At 38.7% G+C, this 16,607-nt stretch overlaps 2 protein-coding genes across 2 annotated transcripts; both read right to left on the bottom strand.

Moving 5' to 3' along the window:
* Nucleotides 1-2,654: 2,654 nt before the first annotated feature.
* LOC112293746 (uncharacterized) lies at nt 2,655-6,498 on the bottom strand. The gene is made up of 7 exons (XM_024543545.3): nt 6,320-6,498; nt 4,838-5,715; nt 4,549-4,623; nt 4,185-4,250; nt 3,978-4,026; nt 3,525-3,634; nt 2,655-3,034 (listed from the first exon to the last, which is right to left on the bottom strand). The coding sequence occupies exons 1-6, from the start codon at nt 6,379-6,381 to the stop codon at nt 3,628-3,630; spliced, it is 1,137 nt and encodes a 378-aa protein (XP_024399313.1). The 5' UTR covers nt 6,382-6,498; the 3' UTR covers nt 2,655-3,034; nt 3,525-3,627.
* Nucleotides 6,499-7,571: 1,073 nt separating this feature from the next.
* On the bottom strand, nt 7,572-13,301 carry LOC112294559 (uncharacterized). Its single transcript, XM_024545152.3, has 16 exons — nt 13,080-13,301; nt 12,092-12,786; nt 11,684-11,767; nt 11,354-11,427; nt 11,123-11,156; nt 10,821-10,879; nt 10,475-10,589; nt 10,324-10,361; nt 9,992-10,101; nt 9,716-9,771; nt 9,274-9,403; nt 8,970-9,082; nt 8,716-8,778; nt 8,373-8,438; nt 8,087-8,161; nt 7,572-7,846 (listed from the first exon to the last, which is right to left on the bottom strand). Exons 2-16 carry the CDS (start codon nt 12,230-12,232, stop codon nt 7,799-7,801), a joined length of 1,206 nt encoding a protein of 401 aa, XP_024400920.1. The 5' UTR covers nt 12,233-12,786; nt 13,080-13,301; the 3' UTR covers nt 7,572-7,798.
* Nucleotides 13,302-16,607: the final 3,306 nt, after the last annotated feature.

Here is a 16,607-nt window from a genome sequence, read left to right as displayed (position 1 = left end):
GTCCCACTCCCTGTACTGCATTAGGTCACTTGTATTGCCTCCAATGACCAAGTTTTCTCGCTACTTTCTGACCAAGTGCTAAATGTACTGCAATTTCCGACAATTATTATACCCAATACACCACTAGAGACCCTGCCTGATCGTTTGGTGAATGGCTGTGTTGCACTGAAGCTCGCTACAACCATAGGACCTTCGGAGCGGCTTCAAGTTTGTCATGACAGTGAATTTCAAACTGGTATCGATGCCTAGCACTTGGAATATGGCTGCTTTGGTTTAACTGTATTCGGAATGGAAGCATGGCCCGCTCATTGTGTTCCTGGAGGACTTTTTGCAGTCGATAGATTAGTGCAGGGTATTGTTAACGCCACCACATTTTTTGTTATTGCCACCACAATCTGCTATCCACTACAGTCCACTAATTTTTAATTTTTTGCGAGTGTCATCATAATCTGTCATCCAGAACACGTTAACTACACCTTTTTTCAATACTAAATAAATAATAGTCTTTTTCAAATTATTTAGTAACGCTTATATGTTTTCAATATTCTGTTAAAAAAATTAAAAATTACTTTTTCTGAAATTTTCAATTATCGAGAAAGTAATAATTTTATTCTGTTTAACCTTGACCTGGAGGTTACTGTGAGGAAGTTGAACGCAAACATTTACCTTTTTGAACAGACATTTTGAAGTCCGGAGAAGTCATTTGCTGAGAATTCGCCACTCAAATGTCAAAATCTATTTGCTGTCACACGAGAACCTGGTTCTGAGAAGAACCACGATTATGGGGCTCATAGATTGTGATCTCGGTTTTTCCACTACGAGAGTTCACAATGGAGCCGATTTGCCGTTGTGTTAGGAGGGATCTTCTAACTGGTTTTGCAAATTGCAGCAGGCATGAATCTCTGTGCACCAACTAGGATGTCATCGAGACCACATACCGCAAACTTTGCCGATGAAAAAGTCAGACACTGGTTTTATCACAAGCTATCGTCAGAAATTTTAGCTTTTTGGAGTTCATGGGTGATTCACCTTCCGATCGAGGTGCTCAACTGAACATTTGAATCTCAAAGCAGAGTTGTCACTAGATGTTCACGGCTTCGCAGTGGTGTGGTTAAAGATTATTGACAGGGAAAGAACCGTGCAGTGATCAAGCTAATAGGACGATAACTGAGAAACCATGTCCGCACAGATGCTCAATAAATAAGTTCTTATCAGAAATAGTCAGAAGATGTTGCGGCGCTCGTCAGGAAAGCCTTAAAGCTTAATGCAGCTGCAACGTCGGATACCCCAAAAAAGCTTGTGATAAGTTGGATCCTTATTCGAACGAGGGATCGTAGCACCCAGCATCAGAGAATGGAAGTGGGTTCCGATCGAGAGTGAACGTGATCTTTCCAAGTGATTTTGTTACTTCATTTCATTAATATTAAGGACCATTTTGGTGTGTCACAAGATGGGGCGGGCTAGTGATTCCATGGCTCGTGAAGTCGGGCGGTGAGGCTGCTGGGTATTGCTGGTCGCAGCGTGCCTGACAAGAAAAGTACTTCAGAATTGACAACTTGAGTCAACTAGAGAGAGCCATATGAGAGATCCATCGACTTCTGAAAGGGGAGGAAACCATATGGTGATCAATCCAGCTGGTACATTATGAACGGAGATTGCGAAGGCGGTTAGATGTTTTGAAAGGCACGGATCCCCAGCATTGAGATTAGCACTGCGCCAACTCTCGTGGTTTCTTGTAAGTGGCGCTTTGTTTATTAGTTCTGAAGAGCGACCTCACCCAACCACAGCCGCATGACAATTCTGCGTCCAGGCTGGTTCCTAGTCAAGCAAGTTTTTGCCATGTAGCTCAATGGCGGAGTCCGAGTAAAATGAACCGCCACTTTCAGTAAGATCTTGCTCCGACTTGCCATTATTCTAGTTCAGCTCAATGATTTTAAAAGATATCCTTCTACATGTGATTAAAATTGTGAAATGCTTCCCATGAATTGGTTTGCCCCGGAATCTCCATTTTCTCGTTTATAGAAAATGGAGTATTTGTGTTTTTGTAGTGCTTTATTATCAGTTGAATTTCTAGATGAATTCCCAAAAGAAATAGTGATGCAAATATCACTCAAGGATAGAAAACCATTAGTTTGTAAAGGGGCATGCGTGTTGGAGTTCTAAAATATGTTGATTGTTGAGGGCCTTAATGTGAAGAGTTTTGCCATGTATTGTTGAAAACGATTACTTCAGACGTGTTTTCTACAGTGTGGTCCATCAATGTGAATGAATGGGGGAATAGGCAATGAGTCTAAATTATTTAGGCTGCAAAGCTTCCAAATGCTGGGCATCGATCGAGTACCAATAGTAGCGCTATGCCAATTTTATATTTCTGGAAAATGTTGGTGAGCCAAATACAAAAAGGTATATACAGACCATTTGATGTAGCTGCGTTCATAATATGTTCACTCCAATCAACTTGAAGGATTGAGCACCAAGAGATATTGGAGAGGACCCTACATTAACTACTCTCATGCGTTACAGTAACATGTACCTATTAATAGAATCAACCTTAGGAGCTCTATTGTGCTACAAGAGCTCCTGTTAAGAGACAAAACTTAGGATTTGAACTCCTCACATTGTAGACTGCTTTCAGATTACTGTGCCATCAACCATAACGAAGTGATGTAAATCTTTATTGTCCATGGTTGCAATAGCGTTTCACAATCTTTATGCTATTGATGCAGCTGATGTACTTAACTATTGTTTTTTGTTACACAAGAAGAGTACACTATAAAACCTTCAGGAAGTTCATGCTTCTCACTGCAGTACTGTATACACCAACTCTACCAAGCAGTATTTTTTATCATGACTAGCTGAAGTAGAAATGTCCAAACCTCAACACAGAAACGTGGCGAAGTTCACCAAGTGAGGTCTTCACAAGGCGGGTTAGACTAACCACTCACGAGCTGATACACTTTGAGGACTGGTGCTGAAATGTGAAATGTGCTCTTCAAGAGATCAGAGAAAAGCCATTATTGAGAGGGTCTTACACCTGAAATATTTGCAGTAAAATCTACATGTTAGTGAACAAAAATTCTCAACCAATGGTATTCTCTAGTGTTAGCTTGTTCATGTACCTTCTTTTGACCATCTGCATTTGATGACTGATATCAAATAACAAGCGACTTTCAATAAATGTTAATAGAATAGGATAACTACACACTTCAAATGACGCAATATTTGTGATGCCGAAGACTAGATTGGTACAAGCATGAGGGAAAATTGGTAATGATGCAACTTACCGAATGCAAAGCCCCAATATGAAATTTGTAACCTATTTGGTGTTTTTGAAATTCTAACAGAGGCAATTTGCATGACTACTTCACCAAAGCAATATAGCTTGTGGGAGCTGTAGTTGATACAACATCCCCTTGGCGAAAATTAGGACTCCACAATTATTAATAATCTTGAATTAATCCTCATTAAGAGTGTACAAATCATCACCATGATACTCAGTAATAAGCTTTAGGAAATCTCATTACCTTGAAGAACTGAATCCAGCATTCAATCTTTGCGAGGTGTCCACTACTCACGACCTCGGTAATGGCGTTGATCATAACTACTGTCGACGCATGCTCAGCTTCACTAACACCTGTGAATGCATTCAGAACTTCAGTTCTTTCATACTTACTCCCTAGAGCCAAAGCTATAGTTGAAATTTTCCAAAATATTGATATTTTGTAATCGAACACCTACTAAACGCTACTAAATTGATCTAAAACATTCGAAGAAAATCTCGACCCTTGTTAGCTCTGTAGCTTGGACAACACCTAACAAAGACAAAATTCCAGAAAATTAGCATTTATATTGAGCGGCATTCTGTGAATTATCATGTAATGTTCTGGAAAAGAGAAGGGAACTGAGCAGATGAAGCCAATTTAACTTGGGATCAATCAACTAGTACTAGAAGTTAAAGTTGTGCAAGTCAGACATACCGAGAGATTAATCTGTAAATGTCTGATTTCATTTCCAGAATGAAATTTACTGCACCAATGGCAGCAGCATCCCCCCAAAAACCTTCACTTCACAAATAGTAGATCGCTAGGCTGCAACTGGGAATACATGACATTGAACCAAAAAACAGCAGTTGTGCAAGGAACTCTCAAAGTTTGTTCAAATTGAAAGTTTCCTTTTAGTCTTACTATTTTTGGCTGTAGGCATGAAAAACTGTAGATCTGGTGTTGCCCGCCTTTTGAGCGAAATCACATCTGCGGGGGACAAAAATGTCCTGTTATAAGTTGATTTATGTGCAAAGAGATTTCAATTACTCAATAGAATGTGACCCGAACACAATACACGGTACAACACATTACGAAAGTTGATACTACCCTTGCAAGAAAAATAAAGAATAAAGAACCAGCAGAAGAAGTAGAAGAAGAAGAGATCCTGTGTGCCAAATCAAATTTCTCAGATACATCCATTTCAGTGATGTCATCAACAAGAATCTTACCATAAAAGAAGCACTCATAAAATATCAACTTAGGCACCTGAAAGAGAAATCCGCACCTGCTATGATTTCCTCAAGTCGGCGCTGAATATCAGTGGCTACTGCAAAATCCATTTGAATAACTCCTGGGGTACCTGCAATATTCAATCATAAGAAGAACAAAAACTAGAACACAGAGCTTCTACTTCTAGAAGATTCTGTAAAAGTTTTAGAAATTGCTGAAATCTTGAACTCATGGAAGAATAAGTTGATGAAAAAAAACCCATCAAATAACCAAATGCCAGACATTTGAACGGGGCAAACCACATAAAGATTGTTCAAAACTACGTAGTTGAACAAAAGACTTACAAGGACTGTGATAGACTGGTTTATACATCCCAGAAAGACGAAAAGAACCTGGAGGGTGAACGGAAGCTCTTTCCACCAGCAACTTCAAGCAATGGCTAACCTCCTCAAAATCACCCACAAAATACTCTAACCTCTCCTCCTCTTTTTTTTCCAGCAGCACAGTCCGAGCCTTGCCCCGCTCTTCAGCGGACAAAGGCAGATCTTGCAAGACTTTCTTAGCCTCTTTCCAGCTTCCTACAAGCCTCCGATTATGATCTTCCTCAGTAACTATATTCTCCCCGGCCGCAATTCGAAACTTATCGGCAGTAAATCTCATATCAATTAGTTCAGGACCGAACAAAACGCCTTGGTGCTTGACATGGTCACCAAACATGCCATCCATTTTATCAAACCACACCCAGCTGCACGTCTCTGCTCCCGTACTTGCCTTTCTGCCCCTCTCCAACTTATGGCGCTTCTTCAAAGAGTCCAACTTATCTCGGCACTGCTTCACCGTCTTCCCACCTTCCCCTTCCATGTTGAAACGCTCCACTAGGTGCTCCCAGTCCTTGAATCGGAAGCTTCCCCTGTCCATTTCGAAGTACTTTTCTTCGTACAGGTCGAGGAAGAGGGCAACCGCGCGAGCTGACCATTCCTCCCTTTTTTCTTCACCATTTCTAACCGTGGGCTTCCTCTCCGTCTCTGCAGGCTGTAACGATGCTGTAGAGAGCATGCTCATGGGAGGTGGAGGTGGAGGTAGAGGCACAGACACAGGTAGAGGTGACTTGCTTCTGTCATCTTCCATCGCAACCCAATCGAGAGCTCCGATCGTCTTATAGCTCAATTGCGACCCAGAACTTCCCAAGAACAGGCCGTGAAAGCTCCCTCCCAACCAACCACTGGTGTGCATATGACACAAGTTTTAGATCACCATCAACACAAGGATGAGACTTAAATCCTAGATTCCTCTTCTGTATAAGAACAATGCATAGAAAAATATAACGCGTGGAGGAGGGCGCCAACGCAAGCACGATACTCACCGAACTTCTATCATCCCACACGAAGTCGTTGACACGAAACTCAGAATTACTACACTTGTTATTCATAGCCAAAACCCACCCCCTACTGCCAACATGCTCATACTAACGATCAAGAGAAACGGATACAAAACACGGTTGTCTGAAAGCTAAAGAGACGTCTCAAATAAGAGACTCTAACATATCAATATCCCTGCCAATTCAGATGAAAATCCCATCTCAGGGACTCGCGTGGAGAAAGAGACTAATCCGGTAAAATGCTCAAACAAGACTTGTGAAGGCAAATATCCATTCCAATGCTTTGCAATTGGCAAAAGAGGAACATCGCCAAACAGCTCCTCATCTGAAAAGAAACCGAGCACATTGAACACAGAAACGTACTATGATTAGTACATTCCATGATATAAGCATGGAGAATCTTTCCTAGCTGCAGTAAAAAGAAAAAAACCTGCGCAATTACACTTACATGGCGACTAAGCGAGGCAGTAAAATTCGATATTTTCTCTCCCAGTGTTCGGTGGCATGCATCCGATTCTCGTGATAGTGAATCGGTTGCCAGACCCAAGTCAGGAGATCCGGCAAACAACAGGAGCAGCGATGGTCGTGGAAGCGGTGAAGGAGAAGGGTTCGGCCGGCTTCGAGAGATTCGGCCGGTAGCTCCCCCCCCCCCCCCCCCCATGGATGAATGAACGTCTGTCTCCTTTTCTTAGGATGGCTGTAGAATCGTATATGGGTACTTGGCTTTTTCATGTGCCTTGCCGCACTCCACCTTTCGCTCACCGACGAAACAATTCCTTTGCCACGTTTAGCTTGTCTTCATCCTCATTTCTTGTCACGCAGCCGTCATCTTGAAACAAGCAGAACATGTGGGTTCTGCATTGGAAGCCACCGACCAAGAATTTTCTGCAATAATCGTTTGCTTAGGATCCTGTGTCGACATGTGCACTGAATTGCTGCATATATATTCTCTGAGTGCGTGCTGAAACAATGCTTGTATTCACTCCATGTAAGTCTCGAGAGTTTGTGCTTCATACCATCCAAAATTTCCTGGAGAACAAGTCCGTCTGGCCTGAAAAAAACTTGACAAATTGGGTAGGACGAAACGCATGCCATTACAGCTTGTGGTGGTTTTTCGGGAAGATGATAAGTCGGCAGAATTTATACTGGGGAAAAGTAGGAGACAGATGGTGAATACGGCCGGGTGGGTAGTGTACATCCTCATCGCGGTTTAAACCAATGCGACAGCACATGTAATAAGGCTTGCTAAAACAGCTTCAACTATTCAACAACTCTGCGGATCATGCAGTTTTTGCGTCTCGAGCATTCGTGTTAGGATGTCATCAGGTGATTCTTCCAAACCTGGAATTTGGGGAGGCGTTATACGCGATTGTAGCACTTCCCCTTTCGCATTGTTCTTGCACAGATTGAGCTGCTCAACAGAGTGTGAATTAGCCCGTCTTGTTAAATTGTGTGGTGTCTACACAGCATCCAGAAAGGCCTACTCTACTTACATTGAATCTTCATCACCGGCGCTGGCCAGAGTACTGGAAGAGATTGGATCTTTCTTTAGTTTGGTATAGTGGTATATGGAATCTATAGCAGAGATGTTGTTGTTGTTGGTAAGTAACTACTCCTGTGATAATCTGATTGCTTAAGGTCTCATAAATAAACCTGCTTCGATGGTTTTCTCTCTCGATAATTACAGTCACACTCCCTGATGGTAGAGCAACAATTAGGTCTATTTCTCATTAAGGAAATCATTACATCTTCTAAGATTTTTGTTTTGCTTTTTATGAGATACAATCGTCTTCTACAGAACCCTACAGAAAATAAACTACAAAGCTCAATCTGGTGGAAAAGAATATCGTGATCTGGTGCACAACAGTTTCTGGTCAAATCTGAACTGACGGAAATAAATAGAGGTATCACAACATCCGCTCCTCAATTAAGACCCAGCAGCTGGGCCAGGTGACGTAGATCCTTGATCGATACACTAACAGAAGAAACAAAAACGTCGGGGATTAGAATGTTTACTTATAATACGAGGTTGATAAAACCAAGAATTCCAAGCGAGGTAATCGAATCCCACAGTAGCAAGCGCACAGCAAGGCAGGTTTCAATACGAGTCTTTTCAACAAAGCAAGATATAATGCAAATATTGGACCTGATCCAAAACCAAACTTGTCATCCATGTATGGTACTTGAAATCACTCAAAGATAGTGATATAAGTACCTTCAAGAGATAGCTGTGCATCCAGTCGAGTGTTTGAGGGAAAGTTGTAGCAGATAGATTCACCACAGTCATACCCTGATGAGTTATAGAAGTACTTATAGCAAAACGTTAGCAAACTCTCAGGCGAAAAACTCGTCCCGATTAATACCATTCCTAGAGCATTGTAAATCCCTTTTCTCATTTTCGAGTTCTTGGAAAACAGTTGAGAAAAGAATTTTGCAACATAATGAAACTAGCTTTCTCCAAGAACACAAACGTATGTATAGCAGGTATCTGATATTTATACCTGCGACTCAAATGAAGTGAGGTAATCCTGAATAATTTGAAGTCTTCTTATTAAAGCATCTTTGTCCTGCACGGAATGGAGAACAAACAGGCAATATTGAGCGCAACTTTTTTCATTAAAAAAAAGAAAGAAACACATTTTGTTTCTCAAGTTATGATTATTACCCCTTCGTAAACTCATGACGAACCAACACTCCCACGAGCAAGTTCACCCCATTCATACGGGAAAATATACGCAGAACCCAAATTTGTACTCATCATAGAAATGAAAAGGAGAAAATTGCGAAACTTGTTATGGTTTTCAGAAGATATAAGGCCCTCCAAGGAAACAGCAAGTAAACTACCTCTTGTGAGACACTTTTCCCGGTCTCTGCTGTGCGGCTGGCTGTCCATTCCTGGAGTAGAGTCTGGATATGACACAAAACACATCTTAATGATGTTTACAAGATGACAGCAACCATCTCCTTCAAAGTCAGAAAATTTCCTGTCCTACAGGATGCACTATGGCCAAGTGCAAAACCCCGGATTGCAGATCACATGATGGATCGAAAAGAGCCCTACAAACAACCACTAAAACGTTTCTTTCACATACACATACCTGGTGATCAACATCAGCCATTTTCAGCACAACTGGTACAATTATGCATTTCGGTGGAGTCCATTTCACTGGTAATTTTTCATCTTTACTCACCACAGATTCTCCAGATGCTCCTGCATTTTCACGAAAAGTGGACTCAAGGCTTATGTGAAGGTAATAACGTCTTCTTTATTTAGTCTTAAACGATACACCTCATTATACCCCAAAAAAAAAGCACATAAAAGATTCGTCAACATATAACAGTTGCATGGATAAAATTGTGTTAACACTCTCTAGATGGATAGGTTGCTGGAAAGAGTTTTACCGTTATTTGTGCCTTCTGCGACTGCTGCACTGTCCGGCCTTGAAGGTGAGGCCTTCATTTGTACTGCACCACTTCCAAACCCTCCACTTTCCTCATTCATAAGATAGATAGCTGGATCCAAGTGAAGACCCTATTTGCAAAGCAATCCCACATCACTTAAATAATCATTCAAAAGACGTAGGCCACATTAGTAAAACTAAAGTATCAGCATGACCTCAATATGATCTAGGACTCAGGGCAGCATTATGAATTAGACATGATTTTCTATGGTATTCAACTGCGTTGCATTTACGCAAAGCAGAAATAGTGCAACGAGTTCCGAGTCACTTCTCACAGTCTAAAATCAGATAAGACAGCTACGAAGAACCTTGAAATTTAATTATCCTCCATGGAATCAGATTGATCCATCAATCAATCTCAATATCAGGTTATGAATACAAACCTCAATAATGACTGGCTTTCCATCTTTCATAGCCTTCTTCAGATCACCATCTAGCCCTAGTATCCAAAAAAAACTAACCTGTCAGGTATAGTCTATAGTAAAGTTGGAAATTGTCTCAGAAACAACGGAATAGGCAGTTTAAATGTTGTTTAATGAACTCCGTCCCCACGTGAACAAGGTAGCGAATGGTGGAAAAATGGAGGGAAGACAACCAGAAACAAAATGCATATGCAGAAGAAACTCCACATAATGCAAGAGGGAATGGTAGCAGCAGACCTTTACGGACAACACGACATTCGCGGCAAAACTCAGTGATCAGCTCCTCAGACGAAGCGAAATCTCGGGCCCACACAGGCGTTGATGCAAGAGGAGCGCTATTCACATGGCTGTAGAGACAAATAGACACAGAATCTTAATAGACATAAACAGATCCTTTTCACACACACACACACACACACACACATATATATATATATATATATGTATATATATATCGAGAGAGAGAGAGAGAGAGAGAGAGAGAGAGAGAGAGAGAGAGAATCATAAAATTCGGAGGAATAATGGAAATACGACTTGCAATGAAAACCTTAAGGGAGGTGTGGGATTACTCTGTAGTGGTGCGAAGTAACTCGTACACCATGTCTGTCTGTGAGCATTGAACCATTTTGCAGAATAAGAAACTATTCACAAATTACAAACAAATAAGCGTCATCCTCACAAAAGACAATGATGGTGCAACTCTCAGTGAGCTATACAAACCTGCAGAACGTTCGGTAGATTGAGGCGCTGAGCGAGTTGAGTGGCGAGTGTAGACTTTCCAACACAAGCGGTGCCACATACGAGAATTATCAAAGGCATTCGTTGGTGATGGAACCTGTTCCACACAAGACAATGATCCTCAGCGACAGCTATCAGCACTAGTCTCCTGCTATGGTGCTGATCATTCATTACTACTTCTACTACTACTCTCGAATTTTTAGAGTGTCGAGCGATTGACACTTATGTTGAGGTGAAGAGTATACCAGAAGATTAAACCAATGTGTACAATCAAGACATTTTGGTATACGCGTTCATGGACACAGCAATATTGAGGCTGAACGGTAACCTGGTCATCATTTTATAGCGCTCAATATATTCCGCACCATAGCCTCGTCGCTCCATCAGCTGCATTTACAAAATCTTTAAAATGAGAATTTGCCATACTGAAAAGTCGGATCTGCAATACGTGAGACCAGAAATGTACGATGGCCGAAAGACAAATCAAGCACTGTTGCATGGTTGCGGTGATACAATTTATACGCTTCATTTATGTAGGAAGTCGTTATAAAAACCACGACAACATTAACTTCGCGTTCTAAGTCTTGGATGAACTGTTACACTGTAACATTATAGACCGGCACATTTTACCTTGAATAAATTCGCCTCCAGATCCGACTGCGAACTGTCAATACACAATATTTATACAAGTTAGGGGAAGATCCACATGAGAGGTCAACATGAGAGGTCCTACAATCAAACGTCATACAAATGAGCCAGAATAGTGGAAGCAAAGAACGAAAATGATAAAGCAGAGATGATTGAAATGATCTTTTGATTGAGAAGTTCTATTAATCTTTGTGATACAAGTAGAGGGCTTACACATCAAGCAAGCTGTTGTCAATGAGAAGTTTCTTGAGCTCCAAGGAGATTTTTATTGCTACATGATTTGGGATCTACCAGACACTCATGGTAATGTCAGCACACGACAAATTCCTTGAACGCCGACACATTATTCTTCAAGCTCAAGCTCATCAAGCAAAATGAGAAAGATGGGATGCATAACACTAGCAACTATGGCGCCCAGATTTTGTTACAAAAGCGGAGTACAGACTCATGAAAAAAATGCTCTTTCTCTCCAAGTTTGGAGTAAAACAATCCCATCTTTCGAATGTTCATCACTTAATTCGTGTTGCGAGGTGCGCGAAGTACCTTGGTGACAAGCAGCATGCGACTGATCAGAAAGCGCGACAAAATGTAATAGTGATCCGAATTGGCCCCCAACCATACCTTCACCTGTATTCAGATCCATTTAGAGGTGAACCTCCACTTTAGTAGCGAGGAATACCAGGAGCACTCAAGATCAATGTCAACCAAAAAAGAACTATCCTTGGATAATTGATCACAACGTCGGTAAAACTAACAAACAAGCAGAATTGCGCTCCAGGGATTCGTCGTCAGTTCAAAGGGCTCTTATTGTGCTACTAAATAAAGAAAAGAGCAACCTCCCGCTTCAGAACTATGTCAACACGCAAGAACTAGACTCCTCTGCCAAAATTCACTTCGACACTCAACTCACGAATTAATCGGAAATGTTGCGGAAGGGAAGAATAAATAAACCTTGACAAAATCGTACTTCGAAGCCGTCCCTCGGGCCGTCTGAGGTCCACTCCCTGGGGTTGTCTGAGGAGCTCCATGGCCACTCCCACCTGCTGCAGTTGCTTCTTCCACCTGCACCGTGCCATTGGAGCCAGACGCCATGGCGGATCGTTGCAAGTGATCCCAAGTCCAGAATAATAAAAAGCAAACAAACAAACAATGCACACGATGTCCCCACCAGCGCAAAACCTTCACTTTTCGGCTCTCTCTCAAGAAGACTGATGAATCGCCAGGTTGCTCTCGACTACCAACTCCTGAGTTGGGCGTGTGCAGCCTTCCAAGACACGCGGAGATGATTTCTGCGCCGCTGAAAGTTACAGAGCTGTTAGGTAGTAGCTACCTAGGAGGGTAGCAGCTGAGCCTATCCCATAGCCCAGGGCACCCCGAGCAGGCGACTCAGAGCGGAGGGATTGACCCTCCTTAGCCGTCGGTTCCGATGCGGGTATCTCAAGGCTCGTGCAGGCGGACGCCTACCTTCTACGAAATTGTTGTTACCGCAAATCCAAGCGTGAGAATCAGCAGAGGTGAAAACCGTACCGAGATTCTAGCAATTCATGCATGAGAGGAAAAGAAATGGATATCTCAGCTCTTTCTCTTCCAAACACCTCCGCCGTGAAAAGCTGAACCTATATTGGTGAGAACGCAAGTCTTGGTATCTGGAAGGAACAGGAAAGGAGTTGATGACTCGGGACCGTATTTCAATGTGATGGAAGTTGTTCACTCGCTGACAGAGAAATGGTCCTGAGAGGAGATAAACAAAAACAAAACGAAAAGAAACAAAAAGCAAAGCAGAGATTAATATGCAAAGGAAATGTTCTTCCAGAACCCCCGGACTTCGAATGCTGAAACAAAAGTAAAGAGGGATAAGTTAACGTGCACCAACTCAAGTCAAAAGAACTCATCCAGGTCATTCCAGGGACACGGCGGAAAAGCCAGCGCTGGTCTGTACCCACAAGACGTTGCTAAACGTGGCAACAAACGTGCGCCCCGTGAAATACTGCATAATGATGTTGTTGCAGCATGCAATTGGCATTACTCCGCCGCTGCTGCTGGTGGTTATAGGCAATGCAATGCTTCAAGGGTGAGCGGGAAGAATCCCACACAGCCCAGCGCTGCGCACAGTTGGTCGAAGATGCAACCCCGCGATCAGTCGAACAACGAAGAAGAACCGGGGCCACACCGCATCCACGACGCCGAGCTCTCAAGATTCAGAGGTGCTGAAACCGGATCCGGGCAGACGGGCAGCAAGGCTTAGGGCAGGTGCGGGCAGGTCAAAGAAGTCATGAGTGCATGAGGGAGGGCAGGAGTGTTCCCGGGGGCGGGGGGGACAACACCGTGTTCCCGGCGCCCCTGTAAAGATGCCGCGGGGGGTGTTGACATGGATGGGTGCCGGAAGCCCCGGACACCGCGTTACTACTTCCACGAATGGAGGGCCGGGGCGGTAGTTGCCGGGCCCGGCTGGGCTGTCCCCGGCACGGGATCTCCATGGAACCTCCCCCCCTCTCCCGCCGTGTGAATACGGAATTCTATGGTAGTTGGTGAAAGAACCTGGTTGTTGGAATTTATTTATTTATTTATTTTAGAATGTGCGTGTATGAGAGAAATGATGAAAGGTTCAATTTTTGTGATTTTTTAGAATTTTGATATAAATTTAGAGTTTTTATTTATGAATAACTCTTCTTATTAAATTTTTATATCCATTAGATTAGTTAAGCAAAAAGAATTCATACAATATGTTGACTATGTAGGTGTTCAATCAATCCTAAACTCTAAACATCTAATAATGCTTATAGATCCACACTATGTCTTAGAAGCTTCTTTGTTCTTTTGCAAGAAAATAAATTTTATTTATTTATACTTGTGTTTAATTAAAGAATATGAATAGTGAAAGTATCAATATATTTAAAAATTTTAAAATACAAAAAATACCTTTTTAAACCTGAATTATATATAATATAAAATACCTTTTTAAACCTGAATTATATATAATTTTATATTTTATTTACAATAAAGGAATTTTATTTCTATATATATATATATATAGAGAGAGAGAGAGAGAGAGAGAGAGAGAGAGAGAGAGAGATTTTATTAAAGTATTGTGATTAGATTTTAAAAAGACTCTAAGATGGGTGATATTTTATTTGTGATTAAACTTATAAATGTATTGCTTATATTGTCACAAAGTCTTATACAAGAAAAAACAAGATATTTTCTTATAGCCAATATTTTATTCTAATAGATTCAGAATAATTGTTTTTAAATTTTATTTCATAAATCATATCAATACAACTTATATTGTTTCTTAATTGTAAAATGTTTAAGTAATATAAATTGTGACTTTATAATACATGTTAAAATGCATAGAAGTAATAAATAAAAACAAAAAAAACAAAAAAACAAAAACAAATACATACATACATTCAACTACAATAATATTGCTAATTGATGCAAATTTAATCTATAAACAAAAGTAGCAAGAAATATACAATATATACATCTTTAGTAAAATCTTAAGAAAAACATCCATAAAAGTGCATAAATAAAAATTAAAAATATGAATCTATATGCATATAATAATCCACACTGTTTTCTTTGATGTTCATATTCAACATGTGTTGTGTTTATGGTTGGAACTATTGTTCTTTTAATAACAATATATTGATTTTTTTAAAAGAATATTCTTTTCAAAATATTTTATAAAATAGGTGTATATTACAGATTAACTTTCTTACAATTATTAAATTTTTGAAACTACCAATTCTAATTTAATTGTAGGAAAAAATTTAAATTTTTTATTAAAAATGAGTGATTTTTGAAGCATTGGTATTTTTATTATTTATTTATTTCATCAACTATATTATTGAGGAAGATTTTTTTGTAACTTCAAAACCAATTTAATAATAAAAATTATAAATATGAAAAAATTTAAATTTCAAGCTAAATAAACACTCTTCTAAAATCATATATTATGTGTTTTGTTTTGTACAAAACAACATACTTTGTCATTATGTTTTTTCTACGTAATTTTTATAATAATTCTCAATTCTATGAATATAAAATACATTTAATCAATCTAAGAAATTTGAGTTAGTGTATAGAAGAAAATTTTGAATTTATTAAAATAGGTATAACTAAAAATTAATTTAATAAAGTATACAACAATTGATACAAGATCAAATTAAGCTTTTATACTTTGTTAGAAACTTTAGAATAATGCATGAAAATTTTATTATCAAAATAAATAAATAAAAAACATAGCAATAGCTATTTTATTTTAAATTTATGATATTCAAACTAATTTGTGAATGGCATAAAAATTAAAATTTATGCAAAGCCATCGGTAAATAGTTTGGTCTTTAGTAGAAAGATTGTGCTTCTTATAAATTAAAAATTCTAAAAGATTGACCATGGATGTAGGTTATAAGAGCTAAATTTTTATGGTATAACTTATTTATATTCTATTATTATTATTATTATTATTATTATTATTATTATTTAATTATATTTTAATTTAAAATACTTAAAATAATATTTTAAAAAAACTTTAAATCAGGTATTTTGACTTTGAATGTTATAAAAGTGGCATCAAAATTTTAAAATTTTAAGGTCAAAAATAATAAACTATTGTTTAAAAGTTTTTATCTTAAAATAAAAATTAAAAACAAATTAGTGAATATGAAGAAGTCAATGTATTATAGATGTGAAGTGGCAATTATTGTAAAATTTATCTTTAGCTAAATTGGTGCATATTTAAGACTATGATCATTACAAATAGTTAATATATTTTTTTTTTTAAATAAAAATAAAAATAAAAATAATTTCAATATATCTTTTAGTCAAAGTAATTCATTATTAGAATAAGAATGTGATTTTTTTATAAATATTAATATGAGATGAAACATGTGTGTTTTTTTCTTATTTTATAGTATAGTTTATGTATTGTTAGCATTAATGCCAAGAAGTGTACCAAGTTGCAAAAAGTATAGATATTTTTAGGAGAATGTTTAGTTCTAATTTGCACACAAAGATTTTATACTAATTGTATAAAGATGAGACTTGATATATTGTCCCAAAGTGCCAAAAATGATATTTGTATATATCTTATAACAATTGAATAGTAATTTGGTATCAAAACAATTCTACACTTATATAATAATGTTGATTTGACAAGTTATTGTAGATAGAAACAAAACTCTTCCTTGATTCTAACTTATTTAATATATAAAGAATTTTTTGATTAAATCTTATCTAAGCACCAATTCAAACCTTCTTGGTAGTCTTCAGATTTTTTTACATTCAACATTAATCATATCTATTTAAAAAAAGAATATAATTTTTTTTAGTAGTAAACATTGTAAGAGAATTAATTACACATCAAATTGTTATAATATATGTTAATTTAATATTTTGGTGTAATTTCACATAATAAGTCTTAAGAATTTAAATTTTATAAGAATAGCAAGTTTTATATCTAAAA

This window comes from Physcomitrium patens, chromosome 2 (genome assembly GCF_059467195.1).
Source record: "Physcomitrium patens ecotype Gransden chromosome 2, ASM5946719v1, whole genome shotgun sequence".
NCBI classification, from domain to species: Eukaryota; Viridiplantae; Streptophyta; class Bryopsida; order Funariales; family Funariaceae; genus Physcomitrium; species Physcomitrium patens.
Note: the sequence above shows the minus strand (reverse complement) of the source record. Positions and strands in the feature narration are given on the sequence as shown.

Excerpts from the sequence above, each read along its gene's own strand:
- LOC112293746 (XM_024543545.3), bottom strand. The coding sequence starts at position 6,381 with ATGCATGCCACCGAACACTGGGAGAGAAAATATCGAATTTTACTGCCT. Across the intron at positions 5,716-6,319 it reads CTGCCTCGCTTAGTCGCCAT|TGGTTGGTTGGGAGGGAGCT; the intron begins GTAAGTGTAATT and ends TATGCACACCAG. Across the intron at positions 4,251-4,548 it reads ACTTGAGGAAATCATAGCAG|ATGTGATTTCGCTCAAAAGG; the intron begins GTGCGGATTTCT and ends TGTCCCCCGCAG.
- LOC112294559 (XM_024545152.3), bottom strand. The coding sequence starts at position 12,232 with ATGGCGTCTGGCTCCAATGGCACGGTGCAGGTGGAAGAAGCAACTGCA. Across the intron at positions 9,083-9,273 it reads CGCAGAAGGCACAAATAACG|GAGCATCTGGAGAATCTGTG; the intron begins GTAAAACTCTTT and ends GTGAAAATGCAG. Across the intron at positions 8,439-8,715 it reads GGAAAAGTGTCTCACAAGAG|GACAAAGATGCTTTAATAAG; the intron begins GTAGTTTACTTG and ends CATTCCGTGCAG.